The sequence below is a fragment of the Berghia stephanieae genome, chromosome 3 (assembly GCF_034508935.2).
Source record: "Berghia stephanieae isolate SIO BIC M18660-M18661 chromosome 3, UCSD_Bste_1.3, whole genome shotgun sequence".
NCBI lineage: Eukaryota > Metazoa > Mollusca > Gastropoda > Nudibranchia > Aeolidiidae > Berghia > Berghia stephanieae.
This window is the reverse complement of record NC_088362.1, coordinates 70893698-70911016: the sequence shown is the minus strand read 5'-3', so window position 1 is coordinate 70911016 and position 17319 is coordinate 70893698. Positions and strand designations below refer to the sequence as shown.

Here is a 17319-nt window from a genome sequence, read left to right as displayed (position 1 = left end):
AAATATGATCACATTTAGGAAATTGCTTTCATATTTAAATGCATGTTAAATAAATGTCAAAATCAAGGCGTGAACAAGTCTTTACATTCTTCTTTTCCATTATTGATCAACACGTGTCATTCGTAGTTTAAAACAAATTGATGACATGGTTAGAAAGAGTTATAAGCTTGAGCTTATGAGCTTGAGTTTTAGCTTTCATATATATCAAGATCGACTAGATGTGCTTAAACTGCTTTGCAACGGGTCCTAAGCCAACAGCAACAACTTATACAACACGAGACAGTGAGCCTGGAAGGTTATATTTAACATTTTTCGTCACACGCAAAGCTTGTACCAGCCAAGTATTCATTTTACACCCGAGTACGGTGAGAGAATCTGAATAAAGGGCCCGTCCAGAGTGGGCCTCAAACCAGATAAGCTACAGACCTGAAGGCGAATGTCATACTACAAAACAACAAAACTGCACACACACACACACACACACACACATATATATATATATATATATATATATATATATATATATATATATATATATATATATATATATCTGAGTTTAAAGCAGCCTGATCTCTTCTGCAATAATTAGTGGCTATGATAAAATCTCAGAAATAAAGATTTCAACTAAGTCATTTCTGATAGGGGAGGGGAGTAGATAGAATAGTTGTACCCAAATAGTACCCAAATTCTATTTCTTAGGCGCATTGTTCGGCCTTGAGCAAGTCCATTCGGCATTAATATATCTCCTATCGCCAGTGTAATTCATTCCATCGCTTGGTTATATCCTAAACTAAATTTTCCATTGAGGACGAATAAAGGAAGTCCCACTTTTGAGAGTTTTTGACAAAATGAGGGCCAATTTAGTCGATCGATCTTTGAAGGCCTAGTTGTCGGACCAAAACTATAAATAATGAGTGGGCCTCAATGATATTTGGACAAGCTTAGATTACCGTGAATAAATGCACTTCTATTCGCTTTGATATCATGTGTGCGATATATAAATAGCGCTACCTGAATCGAGACTCGAACCAAGTCCTTACAAGTCGAAATCAGATTGTCTTAGCACAATACCACAAAGCCGCTCATCGAGCTATATAGCATGAAGGCTTGGTGAAAGGCAAAGCACAAAAGAAAGGAAAATTCTCTTTGAGATAGAAATCTCACTCGATAGAAACGACAAAATCGATATTTGAATTGGAAATTAATCAATGCGTCGTCGTATATTGCTTGGCTGTTCTAAAGCTGTGATCTAGCATTCATTGACAAAACGCCTTTTAAACATCATTCCCTGAACAGATTAACTTCATATATTATCGATGGATTAAAATAATCTCTAAGCAGTTTATAAATATTCCTTGAAATTTCGGGTTAAAGTCTTTTTTTTAACAAAAGGTTATTATAACTGATCTATGTTATATGAAATAAAAGTTTTAATGTCAAAATACGATAAGGCGGTTTGTCAGTACATGGCCGAGTTAGTATTCAAATTTCCATAGTATCTATTCATTCTCTACATAAGTCTGCTTTGATACATTGACTCGTGTTGTTTTTGTTGATCCCATGAGGGAAATGTGATTGGATTATTAGAAAAGGTATGAGATCGAAGTATGATAAATATATTATTATGCCTTAATAGTAGTAATGCAAGCATTCTTATAATATGTGTATGCCTATCTCTTGACTCCGTCTATCTTCCTAATAATCTAACTGTATATCTATATATTTATGTTTCTATCTACCTATCTCTCACTCTCTCTCTCTCTCTCTCTCTCTCTCTCTCTCTCTCTCTCTCTATCTATCTATCTATCTATCTATCTATCTCTTTCTTTCTTTTTTTTTTCTCTCTTTCTCTCTTCAGTTATCCATTTTGTTAACTTGCATCGGGTGCGTGAAAAAAAATCCCCGGAAGTTCAGAAGCCTGGAGTCCCGAGACTATAAATGATGCAAATTTGAAATTAGTAAAATCTATTTATTAAAATTTAAGTACTCAATTTTTCAAGAAAACATGTTGAAATATTAGGAATCCACCATTGTGTAAACCACAGTTTTGTTATAAGATTTGGGACGTGATTTTTAGATTTTGATGTAATTTGTCAATCCCCCATTTTGCTTTATGGCTCGGACGTAACCTTTTTTCTTTAAAAAAAATCCAATTGATTTTCTAATGTTTTAACGAGTGATTTCATTTTTAACTCTGTATCCGTGTAAACTGTTGTACGACCCTTATAAACCATGTCGGACATAGTAAACAAATGCTGTAATCCTCTTGATTCAAGGCAGGACTCATTTGAGGACATTCATCTTTAGAAAAAAGTTGAATGTCATTTTTTTTCTCCTAAAAGTAAGACGGTAATGTAGCAAGTGTGGGAAGGTTGCCCGTCTTGTTGAAAACATATGAGCTATCGTGAAAAAGAGAAACAAAGTCTGGGGAAAAGTCTTCTTAAAATGTTACATAATTTTTCGCTTACACTGTTGTAGTTGTAGTGCCAATGACATGTGATCTTGTCTTTCCCTGGCAACTTACTCCAGCAAACACTATCATTTATATTGATAAACCTGTCGCTTTTATGGTAAAATAGATTCAGTGAAATGTATGAATTGGTTTGATTGTATACAACCATATTACTATCTGGGTTTCTAGAAAACACTAAAAACAAAGATGTAAGTTTGGAAACTTTTGAATTCACGATTTTAAAACTATTTTGGGATAACCCGCGTAGTTTCGTAACCAATACAGGATTTTGAATTAAACTTGGCAAGTGTCAACATGCGTCTTTTTCTCTCATCCTATATTTTCATCTAGAAATCTTTTGGTTATTATCACGCCTTTATCAGGTGACGTTCGAACCCTCGGACGTAATTAACCGGTAGATAAACACGCCTCTCGGACAATCGTCATCATGTAAAAAATGACAGTGATTGAAAAGACACAGTAAACTACACATGTTCCAGTTTTACTATCGATGGTATGTGTTAAGTAAAATACCCACTATTCTACCGCTTGATCAGTAGAATCAGCACAGAAAACTATGTGCAAACTTAAACCTATCAATCTATCTATCTTTTAAATAAAGAGTACCTTTTTATTCTTTTATAAACATATATCTCATTTAATCTTTCCGTCTCTCATTTAATCTTTCTATCTATCAGTTTATCTATTTATCTATCTTTCTATCTATCTATTTATCTATCTATCTCTATATAGCTATCTATTTATCTATCAATATTTCTATCTAGTTATCATTAATATATCCCTCTACCCATCTATCTACTTATTCATCTATAATTCAATCTATATATCTATGAATCTATTTATTTAGAGATTTGTCTGTCTGTATTTTTAGCTATGTCTATCCATCTATATCATTAACTCGTTCATCTGCGTTGCTTATAATCGTTAATTTTGTTCTTTGTTTTTATTCTGATTAAGAGTTTGAGTCCCAAAATGACCAATTATTATTATCTTTAAAAATTTATTTGCTGTTCTTGTTATGTTCTTGCTGCAGTTGTTGTTTGGTTATTGTTGTCGTTGTTCTCGTCGTTTTTGTCCTCATTGTCGCCGTTGTTATTGTTGAACTTTTATATCCCAATGAGAAATAATTACGCTAAATAGTATCCAGTATCATGGCACAACCTCGGCGAGCTCAGTGTCAACTTTTTGGCAGATAAGACTATGACGTAAAATCGGGTATTTTCAGGTTATGAGATGAAGACAGTTTTGATTTTTTATTCCACCGTTTACGATCCAAAGCCTCTGACAGCTATTGATAATTTACTACGTATACAGGAGAGACCTAAAGAAGAAAAAAAAACTCTCACACCCCCCCCCCCCCCCCCTTAAATTAAAACACGAAAAAAAATCAATAACAACAAATAAAAAACAACAAACATAACTGAGTGTTGACTTAGACATTTATGGTATCCGGAGACTTTTAAGAACTCGTGATTAGTTGCATTGTATAACTTGATGACGAAAATATATATATCTTTGTTTGTCTTTGACCTGATTACAACTCGATAAGGTGTTTGTCATTACAAGACTGTAGATATCATTCAGAAGATTGTGACATAGATAAGAACGTTATAACATTTGATATGATACGGTTTCATAGTCAGCGAAATGTAAAAACGAGGACTTTTTGATTAAACCAGAATGAATTTGATTTCATTCGACCATAACATCATAACTAACCGTTTATACCGTAAGAATTTTAAGCTAAAAGTAACGTTTGGTTAACCCATACACTTGTACCTATAAGTTAGTATGCTGAATGTGTTAAAATTGAGCTGCTCAATATATTATGTGTACGTTTTTATTGATTTGTGACAAAACATAAAAATAAATATCTTGTAGCCAAGTGGAATTATCAGAACACAAACAAAAATTTTTTTCGACCTTCATGATATTATTTGATTGGCACGTTAACTACACGTTACTTTTATTCTTTCACTTTCATTGACAACTCAACTCTAATTGTAACATAGTTACATCTACACTGGCACATACTGAAGTAAACGCTTGTTGATAAAACGAAGTGCGCCCTGCTCTCTTGCTTTAAAAAAAAAAGACAAGGCAGCTTTGCTAATCATCTGGTATGTCTCTCTTCTGCGGACATTTAAGTCTCTTTGTCCGATGACACACCGGTTTAGCCCAAGTAACTGTAATCTTTAGACATAAAACCCCTTGTCCCCCCCCCCCCCCCCCTCTCCCCCGAGAATCCTGATTTGATATACATCAACGATTTGACTAAGAAATAAATGTGTGTAAAGATTCCTTTCGGAATACCATCAGTTGTCTCAATATTCAACTGGCTCCAATTCGTGGCCTTTGTAAACTAATGACCTGATACTTACCCAAAAATATTCATCATAAAAGAATACGAAGATCACGGGAGAAAACTTAAACTTAAAACTTAAAACGTGAGTTGCAATCAATAGCTCAACGAATAGAATCATTTGTTTCCTTGAGCACTTCCATCAACTACTCACTTTTCACTTTCGCTTGGTGATCGTCTTTTTTTTTTTTCTTTTTGGACCTAATTTTTTGGTTATTATCACGCCTTTATCAGGTGACGCTCATACCCTCGGACGTAATTAACCGGTAGATAAACACGCCTCTCGGACAATCGTCATCATGTAAACAATGACAGTGATTAGTAGACACAGCAAACTACACGTGTTCATGTTTTACTATCGATGGTATGTGTTAAGTAAAATACCCACTATTCTACCGCTTGATCAGTAGAATCAGCACAGAAAACTATATGTAAACTTAAACCTATCAATCTATCTATCTTTTAAATAAAGAATAACTTTTTATTCTTTTATAAACATATATGTCATTTCATCTTTCCATCTCTCATTTAATCTTTCTATCTATCAGTTTATCTATTTATCTATCTTTCTATCTATCTATTTATCTATCTATTTCTATATAGCTGTCGATTTATCTATCAATATTTCTATCTATTTATCATTAATATATCCCTCTACTCATCTATCTACTTATTCATCTATCATTCAATCTATATATCTATGAATCTATTTATTTAGAGATTTGTCTGTCTGTATTTTAGCTATGTCTATCCATCTATATCATTAACTTGTTCATCTACCGCTTGATCAGTAGAATCAGCACAGAAAACTATGTGTAAACTTAAACGTTTTTAATATGATCGAGTAAACCATGTGATAACTAGTCACCCATTTGTCAATATAAAAACAATAACAACGATCAGATGGAGGTCGAATTCGTTCACGTTATTGTTTATATACAACCAACTATGTTTGTCCGAGCACGTGTGAAGGTGTGTCACAAATTCCATGATTTGATTGGTCAAAAATCTACTGGTTAATTGAAACTGTGTTGTGATTCCAAGTGTAGCCTTCGTAATCTCATAACCTGACACTGCCCCCCCCCCCCCCCCCCCCCAAAAAAAAAAAAAAAATACGTCACAAAGGCGACGACCACAAATAGAAAGTGAACAGTGGGTTGTATTCCATAGTGTAACCAATGGGATCATTTGTCAACTCCTTTTTACTTTATTTTTGGGGATTGTCACCTTATATTGTGAAATAATTCTTTAAAAAGTGTTAACATGTTATGCTAAGAGTTTACGAGGGTTTAGGTCTTAAATAATTAATTCATCAACACCACAGCGACAAAATTCAAAGCTGCTTTGTTTTTCATGTGCACCTCGCACTTCGTCTATATAATATGATTATGGCTAAAACAAACATTAATTCTATACAATTTTAGAACGGCAAATACTTGCTCGAGGAATGTAAGCAAAAAATGAAAACGTGTTTATGAAACAGAGCTAGACAGTGCAGAAACAGAAAAAAATCACCCCAAAAGACAAGCAAATCCCTGTCTGTTTCATACACACCTTTTCAGACTTTTATCTTATACCAGTGTCTGTTCCCCAATTTGTCACTTGGAATGTAAACATAAACTCCAATAAATAAGACCTTGGTCTGTATAATTCTATATAGGTCTTCCATAATCCACATACGTCTTAAGTCAAGCCCTTAATGATCATATCAATAACAAAATAACAAAATGCAATATATCGGACTATCATCAATCTAAAACGATAATTAACCCTACAAAAAGAACTGGAATGTTTTCCTCTCAAAATCCTCTTCAGCCAAAATCGTTATTGTATGATATAAAATTAGGAATGATGGATGTAGAGGACTATAGTGTGTTTTATTATATACACATGTGCAAAAATAGCTTAACATTTTTACACGCTAAATAACTATTGTTCAACTGTTAGAGTAAAGAATTTTATATCACCTAAAAGAGCATTTATTAAACCACATGCATGTTCAGTTATCTTACAATCTGTCAATCACAGCGTGAATGGCAAACATCTTTCTAAGACAACTTGATATCGACTTCGTAAATGACACAAAGAAGCAATTATAAAGAATGTTACTGAGACAATCGTGAAACGCAAGTTCTTAAATTCTTGAAACAGAGCCCTTTCGCACCAACATTCATGGTCGTGTTGTTTGCTACTACTGTTTACAAGTGATCTGATGTTTTTAAAAATATAATATCGTTGTGAAAATATTATGTTATTATTTTGATCTTAATTATTTTACAATTGAAAACATCTTAAACTGAAAGTCGAAGAAAGAGCCCGTTTACTTTGACATATTCATGCTAAACGGCCAGTGGCTGATGCCGTACAGCTTTTCAATGTCAGTTACCTGCTATTCTATTATCTCTGAAAAGGGCATTTGAGGGATCAAAGGCGGACTAGTCAACCCAGAGTAATAATGGCCAATGATGATCGAACATTAGCTCGACACACAACCAACCCCTCTCTTATGCCTTGACATAGCAATGGAAAACAACATTTCAAGATGGACAGTGTTGGGAAGATATATGCAGCTGCTGGACTCAGAGCGAGAAGGCATCTGTGCAATCTTAAGTAATTGAGAATAAGACCTTGGTGCTCGAGTGGCCAGTTGTAAATCCAGACTCCGATCTTATAATTTAGCGTCTCTGAGCAGATCTCTTCAAAAGACCTACAAAGGAATAACAGAAACAAGCAAGGAATGAATACGAGCTTTTGGAACATTATTAAATCAGAGTAGAATATGTCACAGCAGAATGACTTACATCTTGATAAACTCTAAGGGGATGCTTATCCGAGCAATAATTGGAAATCATGGTTCCATACGCGTTACTGACTTCTTTTGCATCGAATTTTTCCTCTTTTTTTTCCGAAGCAGAGCAATCCAACTTGTATTCTTTGGGTCGTCGTTACTTTCTATGATTATGCATGTTTGTTGATGAAATTATGATCATATATTATTATCTTTAAAATATTGCTTATTTCGTGATATAACAGTTGTCTAATTTTGTCTCTTAAAACTCATTCAAATGAATAGACTCAAAAGAAGTGTAAAGTTACTCTTGCACATTACATTTGTGTATAATGATTTTCTTCTACAATATGTAGAATATATAAGGGATTTTGTTTCATTTGTATTTCTTATCATAATGTACTATCATAATTTTTACTCATGTACTATCGGTTTTCTTTCGCTACATTAGCACTGCGTCTTTTTGAGAGATATCAAATTAATTACTGTGGTTCATACAAGTTAAAAGCGATTTTGGAAACCCAATCTTCCATGTACTGTATAGTGGAAATGTGGTAATTAATGAAATCCTCTCCCGTTCCTGAATCCAACACAAATAATGTCAGGACTTAATGGGAGAGAAGCCATTTATCACGCGGGTGACTTGTTCCCCAGTAAGGGCCGGCTTAGAGCTGGGTAACTTCTTAATCTCATTCTGATAATAAAGACGGCTTCTGGGGAAAGAAATATCTGGAAAATGGAAATGCGTTTAAATGGTTAATTGCTGTAAATGAAGCGAACTCATGAAAATGAAAAAAAAAAAGATAAATTGATAAAAGGATAAAGATGTAGAAGAAGGAGAAAAAGAAAACGAAAAGGATAATGGTGGTGATGAAGAAGAAGAAGAAGAAGAAGAAGAAGAAGAAGAAGAAGAAGAAGAAGAAGAAGAAGAAGAAGAAGAAGAAGAAGAAGAAGAAGAAGAAGAAGAAGAAGAAGAAGAAGAAGAAGAAGAAGAAGAAGAAGAAGAAGAAGAAGAGAAGAAGAAGAAGAAGAGAAGAGAGAGGAGGAGGAGAGGAGAAGAAGAAGAAGAAAAGAAAAGAGGAGGAGGAGAAGGAATAGAAAAGAGAAGAGAGGAAGAGGGGGAGGATGAAAGGGAGGTGAGGAGAGGGGGGGGGGGTGGGAGAGGAGGAGGGGGAGTAAGAGGAGGAGGAGAACGATGAAGTGAAAATATTCCTTTAAAAAAAAAAGAATGGATTATATTGTTGGTTCAACACTCACCTTTTTATGTAAACATCTTTTCAAATCAATGGAAATATAATAATCAGAAAAATCAGTGCTTAAATAAATGTTCATTCGAGAAAATGGATAATCGGGAATAGATTAAAATGAAAACAATTCCCTAATACGAGTCGCCGCTTTCTTTAAGCTTTTAGCGTAGAAACGTTAGTATTTCTACTGTCTGGATGGAGTGCCACCATTTGATTGAAGTGATTGGGTCTTGTACTAATATTGTGATAACCGGGCACACGATGTGTCAATTGGAATTGCAGCAAGGTGTGTAGTTCTTACCAACATTATTCCCTTCAAATGATGAGAATTCTGTGTGTTCGTAACTGTAATGAAATCAAATGACATTATTTCGTGGAAATGAAATGAATGTGTAATAATCTTTATTGATTCATTATAACTAATGTATTTCATATTATAAATTCGCTTTTAAAAAATTATACTCGGGTTTATAAATGATGGATCTCAGAATGTGATAATTTGTCATTTTAAACACGTTTTTAAAAAGAGTTATTTTAAGGAACAAACTATGGAACGAATTAGTTTTCATTGATGTCTTTGGTCTCAATTCTATTGAAAATTAACCCAAACACTTTGAGTCTTGGCTCCAAATGAATATCTGGAATATTTTCTTTGTGTCGAAAACATGCAGACGATTATTACCGGCCTGTGCTTCCAGTGGCTCAACGTAAGTCTTGCCCTCTGATAGGTTTGAACGGTATTGAGCGCGGTTAGTGACAGTATAGGTGACAATACCAGCAAAAATTCTGGTACCTTGTGTGCGGAAATTTGCACTCATTACCCTAAATCGACTCAGTTATGATTGACTACGTGGCTATGGGAATGATGGATATTGTAAGAATGCTTTAACAAAAAGGATCTCTCAATGTGACATCTACTGTGTGAAGCCAGAAATTCGATTCAATATGGCTGGTTTGGGGAATACACAAGACATTCAGAGGCATATTTAGAAATTAGTTGAAATGCGCTTTATAAATGTTTATATCTATTTGTGAAATCTATTTTTAGCATTTTGGACATATATTTTACTCAAGTTGGAGTTACTTTGACATGTTCGGGATTATTCTTAAGAGATCGATATTTTAAGTAAAAATTTGAAGCCAAAATGGTAAAAAGGGGTTGTATCTGTTCACGGCGTTGTATAATAAATCTAATGCTTACTATAGATCTTGTGTCGAACCAAGTTCGTTGTCTCTGTTATCTAGATCTTACATTGAGATACATGAATATATTGAACACTTTTCCTTATATAACTCTATAATGATAATATGATAATGTCACATTTTCCGTTAACTTTAGTAATTTTTTTTCTTTCTTGACAGTTACTCAGAACAAAAATGACTCGGGGAAGGAAATTCAATTTGGCTCAACAATTACGACGCATGTGATGAACACAAGAGGGTTATTATTCAATCCGGATAAGATATGCAACAACCAATACGGTTTTCCATAGTATTGCCCCTCCAGTGTGCAGTAACCACGATTTACATTTAATTCGAATTTCCCAACATCCACTTCTTATCACTTCTTGCCTCTGGTTTTTAACTTTGAAAAAATCAGAATATTTAATAACAGTTTACAAAGTTTAGTAAATGATACAATCTGTAAGATGTCACAAATGTCAAATATCTAAAAAGCAAACACATTCTCAAAATATTTTAGTCCGTCTTGTACTTATAGATGACTACTTTAACTAACTTTGAAAGCCCAATGGATCGCAGGACACAGACCGCTCCAGCCTCAAACAACACCAACAAGTCTGATGACACGAGCCATTCTGAAAACTTAGACAATTCCGCAATAGACTCAAAAGACAATGGCGGGAAGCCGGAAATTGACGAAGAAGCAAAATACCGCCGGGAAGTCCTCAGGCGGGAGCTATCAAAGATGGCGGAGAAGGATGAGAACGAGAAGCTGAGGAAACAGGCCAGGAGGAAAGAACTGGAGAGGGAAGCAAAGAAGAACTTGGGGATCCAAAGGCTTGAGCGGGGAATTACCATCATACCAGGGGCTGCAGAAAGCAAGAAGGGGATTCGGGAGGACACGAAACGTAAGTTGATTCTCTCGACAGAACAAAACTGTTATATACTGTTGGTTGTCATTTTAAAAAGAATTTGACCCACCGCCTCAAAACGGTATTATGTTTCGGTGGTTGATATGCTAGCAATTGAATGTATATTCTTAAGTACTTTAGTGTGACATTTTCTTAAGTTTATATATTATATTAAGGACAATAGATATAGCTTTTTAAAGTGACAAGAACTAAAGTCTGACATCTCTGATCATTATTTTACTTTAAAGTTATTTTGTTGGTATCTGGTTCAACCCAATATAATACCGATTTGAGACGATAGGCCATAAATAGTGTTGGTTCGGAGTGCATTTAAGGGGAACAGGGGGAGGCGGGGGGGGGGGGGGGCGTGCAACTGAGACTTTTTTTGTGTGTCAGTTTTCTTAACGTCATGTTTAGAGAAAAGATGTAGGAAGATGAGAGCATGTTTTTGCTGTGGAAGTTGCCACCGTCTTGAGGTAAAACAATCAATTTTTGAAATATTAGGTTAATTTTTTCCTTACTTCAGATTGTTGTGAACTTAGAGAAGTGTGTCACAGTTTTACAATAGTGAAAGCTTCCCAAAATGTCATTTTAATTATTTTAGCAGCCATAGTTTTTATTTCATATTGCATGGGTCACTTATTATGTTTGTATCGATATGCTTTTTCACCCGTAATAAGTCATCTCTCTTGTCAAAGCGTGTACTTAAGGATTTCTGAGGTTTGCAATCCTTGTCACCATTTAACCCTTTCCTTACCAGCCATTTTCAGAATTTCCCCCAAAACTTCACACCCACCCAACACAAAAACAGACATTTCTTACTCAAACAGAAAAGCAACAAGCACATTCTATACATAATATTGTTCGACAATATGGACTCTATGTCAAGTTTTTATAGCTATAGCAAAAAGAAATGAAATCTGGATGAGAAAAGTGACGGTTGAATTGTAACAAATGTAACAATTTTCCAATATGTGGTAAGGAGGGGGTTAATTAATTGGTCATGTTGAAGGTCGGATGACTTTTTGATAAGACATTCATTATGTCAGTTAATAATTAATAACGTATGGAGGAAGACATGACGTAAGTCTGTTCACATATCATGATTTTCAGTTGAAGAAAAGCTTTCTCTGAAAGACAAGCAAGAAAAGTTGAAATCCGAATCCAAAAAGATACAAAATGAAATCGACAAAAAGTTTGGTATCACAGATCTCCCGAAAGGAAAAGAATTAGTTGGCTTGGCGCACGGGTTCTATAGCAATCAGCGCATGCCCAATGAACACCTTCCTAGTCATCTGACAAAAGAGTTGACCACAGAGGAAATTGCTGATTTCCGCCTGGTCTTTGAAATGTTTGACGCCAAAAATAAAGGGTGAGTAAAAAAACGGTTTCATAATGATTTGTTTATTTCACAGCGACTCATGTATTCCCTCAACAGGCCGCATGGAACCAAATTTCCATTTCATACAGTACAAATTGTTTTCTCAGTTTTCTTTGTTTAACTAGCAAAACGCATCCGCAACAACCACCAACTACCCGTCCCAACAAGAGACATAATTTAGCACCATTTAGACTTTAAGATTGTATACGAATTTTTTTATCTTTACTTTTAATTTTTCCCTTATTCAAAATAAGTTTATTACATTCCCTGTTCACAGATTGGAACACCTATTGTTATTACTACAAAGTGTCCGCCTAACTTATTTCATATTGCATTCCTTCTAAAACCCGAATATGATTTGGTGCTATTTGTTTTGCCCTTGATCATTCAGATGGCTAGATAGATACAGTAGAACGCATGTATAATCGGTCTGAATAGAATATGTATCCAGTTTGGACAGGGATTTTCAAAATCTAAAATTCAAAAGCCTACAGCTAAAGGCAACGGAGAGATAGGCTAGGCCTAGCCGTGAATACTTTGTGTGTGTGTGTGTGTGTGTGTGTGTGTGTGTGATATATATATATATCTATATATATATATATATATATATATATATATATATATATATATATATATATATATAGAGAGAGAGAGAGAGAGAGAGAGAGAGAGAGAGAGAGTGTGTGTGTGTGTGTACTTACTACTACATCATTTTCAGAATAACTTGAACCTTGCTGTAGGCTGACAGAGCGTAACACAAAATATACGCACATGCGCACAAACACACACACGCGCGCGCACACGCACACACACACACACACACACACACACATAAATACATACATACATACAATGGTCAGTTTAAAAGTTTGTTTTTTCTATTTTATACTTGCAGGTACATCACGTCGGATGACTTAAAACGAGTAGCAGCCATGTTAGGATTTACCGCCAAAAAGAAAGTGTTCAACGAGATGATAGGTATGTGATGTCATCGATGGTTATTTCCGTCAGATTAGAATTGTAATCAGTGAGTTACTAGAGAATGGCATCTTGTAGACCTCTTTTTTTTTTCCTTTTCTTCAAGATGTTTAGAATTGTCTTTCCTTTTTATAATTTACTTTTTGTATTTGTAATTGTTCTTCATCGTTGTGATAAATAACAATGTGAAATTGAATGTAAGCTTCAATTTAATTACGAAAACAGATAAAATGGACGTTTCGGGTTTCCCCTTTATTAACAAAACAGGATTAATGAAACACTACAGACGAATGAGATAATGTGGTTGTGGCGTTGTTAAGATTCATCTTGACAAAAACTATCTTTTTACATTTCTGTTCAACCCTACTTTAAAATCACGTTTAGTATCTGTTTAACCCCGACACCAAACATATTTTAGACGCGAGGTCAAATTAAATATTTGTTGTTATCTATCTTCTCTCAAAGGTTTCATCTCCACCAACAAGAGAGGTCGGGTCAATTTTGTGTCTTTCTTGGAACTCGTGGTGAAAATTCAAGGGGATGGTCCAGATCCTCTTGAAGAGGCGAAAAAGGTATGGATGTATAGATAGATACATGGATGGATTGATGTATGGGTTGGTTGATGGATGGGTGGATGGATGTATGGATAGAGGGAATGGTGGATGGATGGGTGTAGTAGATGGATGGAATGGTGAATGGGTGGGTGGGTGGGTGATGGATGAGTGGATTGGTGGATGGATGAATGAATGGATGGATGGATGGATGGATAGATCGATCGATGTATGAGTGGATAGATGGATGGATGGATGGATGGGTTAATGAATGTGGATGCATACATTCTATCACTATCATAATTATCTTATATAAATCACTATTAGGTAAAAATGGGCTTTGGCAATCCACGGGTAGATGGATGGATGGGTAAAATTGATGGATGGATCGATAGATGATTGAATGGATGGGTAATGGATGGATGGATGTATATATATATATATATATATATATATATATATATATATATATATATATATATATATATATATATTCTATCGCGATCATAGTTACTATCTGTACCTCCCTAAGCCTAACGACTTATATTTTCTATCCCAAATTTTATCAATTTCGTTACATTTCGTCGTACAATATGGCAGCGTAATTCCATTCACCTCTGCGTCCAACATTAAAAAAAGAGCTATACCACTAAGCCTGCAGATATAATGTGCAGGAGGTGAATTTATCACAATAAATCTCTTTATTTTTGTCCATAGGGATTCTCTCTCCTTGACAAGGGGGACAAGGGCTACCTGACTTTCTCGGACATTCGGGCAGCCTCTGACCAGTTAGAGGTCCCGCTGTCCAATAGAGCAATAAGAGACATGATGAACGAAGCCGACATGACGGGAGACGGTACGGTATCCATGGAGGAATTCAAAAGCATTCTAATGCAGACAGGGACGTTCCGGTCCTTAGGAAAACCAGTGTGACTGTGGGCCTTTGGCTTCCATGATCATCAGATATGGAAGTCCCGGCTACGGCATTTGTGATGAATATTCTGTGTAATACCTGTGATGATTTCGAGTTTTATTCTGATGTTTGTACTTTGTTGTGATATAGATAGTATGCGCTTGGCTAAGAAGTTCATAACATTGCCATCCGGAAGTATAACGGACCAACTATCTAACTATCTATACTTCAATTCCAAGTCTGAACTCAGAAAGAGTGGATTGTTCTTGGACTTTTAATATTGTTGTTGAAACAAAAGGGGACCACTTAATGTATCTGTTTGCCACTTCATTGTAAATAAATAAGTTAGAAGAAAAAATAAACTAATATATATTTTCAGAAAATCAATATATTTTGTTCAACTTTGAAATAGGAAAGATTCAATCAACAAATAGTGCAAAATGATCACACAATATAATTCACTTAAGTTGCACCTGAGGAACTTATAATTCACCTCTGGTTTCACACCCGTAAAAATTCGTTCAAGTCATGAATATTTGGTATTGTCATTATTATTCAATATAACAAAAACAATTATACCAGTCTTAAAATCGATAATTGGGCTGGATATAGGGATAGTTTCGTTTCAGAAAACGAGGGCGCTTGTGGAGCTTTTAAGTCACTGATTAGGTAAAAGTGAAGTCAAACAACAAACATGCTGGATCGAACAATTTATAATTTAAAGCTTGCACCATCTTTGTGTCTCAGAAAACGTGCGTAATTTAAAACCACTGTACATTGAAAAAACGAATTTTTTTTTTCTTTTAGTTCTATCATTTTTATTATTATTATTATTATTATTATTATTATTATTATTATTATTATTATTATTATTATTATTATTATTATTATTATTATTATGATATGTTTATTATTTCCAATGAAGCATGAAGTAAAAAAGATGATAAAATCTCGTAATATGAAGAATATAAACATGAACATTTTTAAACAAGACCTTGACCATAACGTTAAAAATAAACATGATGCGAATGGTCTACACGAATCAATTGTTGGTACGGTGGACAAGCATGCTCCCTTAAAAACTAGAGCAGTAAGAGTGGGACGTCAATCACCCTGGTAATACCGAAATAAAATTGAATGGATTAGCCAGGAGGCGGGCAGAAAGAAAATGGCTCAAGTCCAGAGATGCTGTCGATAGGAAGCGGTACATCGCGGCTAGAAATGATGCGAAAGCCGTCAATTTCAGGGCCAAAAAGAAATTCTATGAAGACAGCCTCAAAAACGTGGGACGTTCGAGACAATTCTTTGCCTTGACCAAGGAACTGCTGGGACAACAGACGCAATCAGTTCTCCCGTCTTTAATCGATCGTGCAGATCTACCAACTCGCTTTGGTCAATATTTTAAAGAAAAAACGGATACCATCAGGAAAGAACTCTCGTCTGAATCGATCCATACAACATTTGACAAGTTTCATGGTGATTCATTAACACATTTTTCAAAGATTACTGAAGCTGACTTATGTGATTGCATTATGTCGTCTCCAACTAAAATTTGTGATTTAGACCCCGTAAATACTGCGATTCTAAAAAGTGCATTGATGTAATTTTAACACCATTTACATGTATTGTTAATAATTCGTTGCAGTCAGGTGCTGTACCAGACATTTACAAAGTTGCTCATGTCAAACCCCTTTTGAAAAAATTTGATCTCGATAAAGAAAACTTAAAAAACTATCGCCCTGTCTCTAATCTTCCTTTTCTCTCTAAGATCTTAGAAAAGCTTGTTTTGAAACAATCACTGTCTCATCTTAAAAATAATTGTCTTGAAGAAAAATTTCAGTCTGCTTATAGTTATAGGCAACATCATTCGACGGAAACCGCACTTGTTAGGGTTGTTAATGATCTCCTCTCTGTTATAGACAATGGTTCATGTTCTTTGCTGAATTTGCTTGACCTATCGTCTGCTTTTGATACTATTGATCACAATCTTCTTCTTAAACGCCTTGAAATTACTTATGGCGTGTCTGGTGCAGCGCTTGAATTGTTTAGGTCATATTTGTTTAATCGTAAACAGATTATTACGGTGGATGAATATAGATCTGAGGGTTCCCCAGGGTTCAGTACTTGGACCCGTTCTTTTTGTTCTGTACGTTGGCCCTCTGTCTAAAATCATCAGAAGTTTCGGTCTGTCTTACCATCAATACGCTGATGATACGCAATTGTACTGCGTTTCCAATACGAGAAATTTACAAGAAGTATCAGCCAATAGTAAAAATTGTATCCAAAGTGTTAAGAAATGGATGAATGAGAACAGACTGAAACTGAATGATGATAAGACGGAGGTGCTGTATATGGGGAACAGGAAGTGGAAAAGTGAAACAGATTTGAAGTTTGGGGATGCCTCCATTCAAATTGTTGACAAAGTGAAAAACCTTGGCACATTCTTAGACTCTGTCGATGGAGCATCAGGTTAATAATCTGGTTAGATCTTTCTTTTTCCAACTTAAAAAGATTGCTTCCATTAGACGGTTCA

The 17319-nt window shown here is 35.0% G+C and overlaps 1 protein-coding gene across 2 annotated transcripts; it reads left to right on the top strand.

The window, feature by feature from the left end:
- Window positions 1–1458: 1458 nt before the first annotated feature.
- On the top strand, window positions 1459–15173 carry LOC144968360 (uncharacterized). Of its 2 annotated transcripts, XM_078906637.1 has the most exons (7): window positions 1459–1592; window positions 2836–2966; window positions 10233–10960; window positions 12077–12335; window positions 13240–13322; window positions 13788–13894; window positions 14591–15173. In XM_078906637.1, the coding sequence occupies exons 3-7, from the start codon at window positions 10591–10593 to the stop codon at window positions 14804–14806; spliced, it is 1035 nt and encodes a 344-aa protein (XP_078762763.1). In that variant the 5' UTR covers window positions 1459–1592; window positions 2836–2966; window positions 10233–10590; the 3' UTR covers window positions 14807–15173. The 2 variants fall into 2 exon arrangements, with proteins under 2 accessions (XP_078762763.1, XP_078762764.1); XM_078906638.1 differs by lacking the exons at window positions 1459–1592; window positions 2836–2966 and adding an exon at window positions 9172–9577.
- Window positions 15174–17319: the final 2146 nt, after the last annotated feature.

Coding starts and splice junctions, on each gene's coding strand:
- LOC144968360 (XM_078906637.1), top strand. CDS start 10,591: ATGACTACTTTAACTAACTTTGAAAGCCCAATGGATCGCAGGACACAG. Junction 12,336..13,239: donor TTTGACGCCAAAAATAAAGG/GTGAGTAAAAAA, acceptor TTATACTTGCAG/GTACATCACGTCGGATGACT. Junction 13,323..13,787: donor AGTGTTCAACGAGATGATAG/GTATGTGATGTC, acceptor CTTCTCTCAAAG/GTTTCATCTCCACCAACAAG.